Raw genomic sequence first — 2,421 nt, 5'->3', positions numbered from 1 at the left:
CCAGTCCACATGAAAATATTTGTCAAGTCGGATTTATGGGTCTCTCAGCAACCGGCCCACACGTTTTGACCGGCGCGACACAAGAACTTTCGATGCTTTTAGCTTCCATTAATTCACCAGAAGTACATTTAATTTAAACTTGAACACTAAATTGTACAGATTTCACTTGGAAATATTCTTAGTTCTGAATCAAATGTGGGCAAAACAATTGTTTTTTGTTTTCCTAAAATTTGAAAATAAAACAAAATAGCCTAAGAATTCTCCTTCTCTTGGTTTTTGTACATTTTTTTTTTCTTTTTGAGAACTTCTAAATATTTAAACCGCTCATTTTAATATTTAAAACTTACATCGTTGGTGAGCACGCCGTTTCATCAGGTCGCCTCACTTTTCTATACAATGAAAAAATGCCAATATTTGAACCGAGGTAGAATATAATGAAAACTTTCTCCCCGTTCTAAATATCTCTGTAGGAAATCCACGAATTTCGTCACATGGTTTTAGTGGTGTTGCTTAAAAAATACTTTTAGAGTTCCTCATTCTGTGAATCTTTTGACATCAGTAAAACACTTCGTGAAATGGGCGACGGCAGCGGAATTTCGGTTCCCGGTCAGAACCATTTCATTGAATGCCACCTTTAATGCACAAACGAAAAAAGGATGAAGACTATTACATCACCAAAAATCTGTTTAATTATAAACATTTTTTCGGCATTTATTTTCTATCTCGGTTTGAGTTTATAATGTATCGATTACAAATCGAACGTTCGTCTTACCGACTTGCACTGAACGAGTAAAAGAACTTCGATGAAAGAAAAATTGGCGGGTTTGCGGAGGGGAGAGATGTCGGGTTTGGAGCGCCGCACGCGCACACCTTGCGCTGCTGCTCTTTGGCCGACTGATGACATCAGGTGCCGGCAAGCGGCGAGTTGGATTTGAACTTGTGAAGGAGGTGAGTTCATATCTCCTTCGCAAGGTGTTATTGTTAGAGAGGGCCCCCTCGCACTCATATTTAATGAATCACATTGCCACAAACCCCAATATACACACACACACGCGCGCACGCGCGCGCACACACACACACAGAGCAAGTGTTCCCTTCTTTAATAAACAGCTTAAATTGTCCTCTGTATTGTAGAGGGGGGGGTTACCTTTTAAAAAGTTATTACTTGATTTTGATTGGTTTCTTTCTCCGATTTCCACCCCTCCCTCGTCTATTTCCACCGCCACCACCAGTGTCCGCACGCTTCTTTGCTTACTTTGTGTGTGTGTGTGTTCGGTACCTGGAGTTGCTCATGTGTCAGCACGCCGCCGCCCGCCCGTCTCGTCTCGTCTCTGTGTACGTGTGTTCGAGCTGGCTTCGTGTAACAGGAGTTCGCCAGCCGCGCGCATACGCGCACGTGTGTTTGTGCTCTCTCGCGCGCGCACATTATTTGTTACACTATGTATGTGTGTGTGTGTGTGTGTGTTCTCTCTTAAATGGCTTAATAATGAAAAGTTTTTTTAAAAGGATGAAACTCCTGCTTAAATCCCTCCTATACAATGTTGTTTTTTTTCTTTATATACAAACACACACATATATTAATCAATCTCCTTAAATTCTCTTCCCTTCACACCCGTCCTTTCTTTCTCACTCTGTCGAAGTCCATTCACATCCATCCCCTTACATATTTCAAAATATATTCACTCACTCTTTTCTCTCTAGTTTAATCCATGTTATTTTCTCTGTAAGTTTCTCCGGTTCTCTTTCGTCCTCTCCTTTTTGCAGCTAATATATACGTGTGTGTGTATATGTTATATAGATATGTGTTGGTATATATGTATATATATATATAAATATATATTTATTTGCGCGTGTGTGTATGTTATATAGATATGTGTGTATATATATATATTTATTTGCTTGTGTGTGTATGTGTATATATATTTATATTTATTTGCGTGTGTGTATTTCTTGTGTCTCCCCTTTCTCTCTGTGTGTTTGCCTGCTGTCACTAATTATCATATCTTTCCAGTTTGTGCTGTCAATCAGGTTGTATGGGGGCGGAGTCAAAGCAGTAACGCTGCTGCCAGACCGAGGCTGTTACTTTAGACATTTCTATCAACAGCAGCAGGCGACGACGACGACGACTTGAACCAGCAGAAACAAGGATGCGCTCGACCACGGCACTACTTTGGGCCAGTATTCTGGTTCTAATCACTCTCAAGCAGGTGAGTGTCGTTTCTTTGAGGGCAGGGCCAGTCGGTTTTCTTCAGGTTGACTTTGAAATATTTCACCCACCACCCCACCTTCCCCCTCCTTTTTTTTTCTCTTACATTCCATCTTTGTCTCTCCTCTTTGTTTCGTTTTTTCTTGTACTTTTGGTTCACCGTGTATACATTGTGTGTATGTATATACATGTATATACATTTACAGGCATATTTA

The 2,421-nt window shown here is 40.4% G+C and overlaps 1 protein-coding gene across 1 annotated transcript in view; it reads left to right on the top strand.

The window, feature by feature from the left end:
* Nucleotides 1–2,421, top strand: part of LOC106868910 (delta-like protein 1) — a 40,565-nt gene that overhangs the window by 1,993 nt on the left and 36,151 nt on the right. The window contains exon 2 of the mRNA XM_014914370.2: nt 2,012–2,207. Within this exon, the coding sequence (XP_014769856.1) occupies nt 2,148–2,207 (60 nt within the window). The 5' untranslated portion in view covers nt 2,012–2,147. The remainder of the gene's footprint in view (nt 1–2,011; nt 2,208–2,421) is intronic.

This window comes from Octopus bimaculoides, chromosome 6, assembly GCF_001194135.2.
Source record: "Octopus bimaculoides isolate UCB-OBI-ISO-001 chromosome 6, ASM119413v2, whole genome shotgun sequence".
In the NCBI taxonomy this organism is placed as follows: domain Eukaryota; kingdom Metazoa; phylum Mollusca; class Cephalopoda; order Octopoda; family Octopodidae; genus Octopus; species Octopus bimaculoides.
This window is presented reverse-complemented; position numbering and strand designations above follow the sequence as displayed.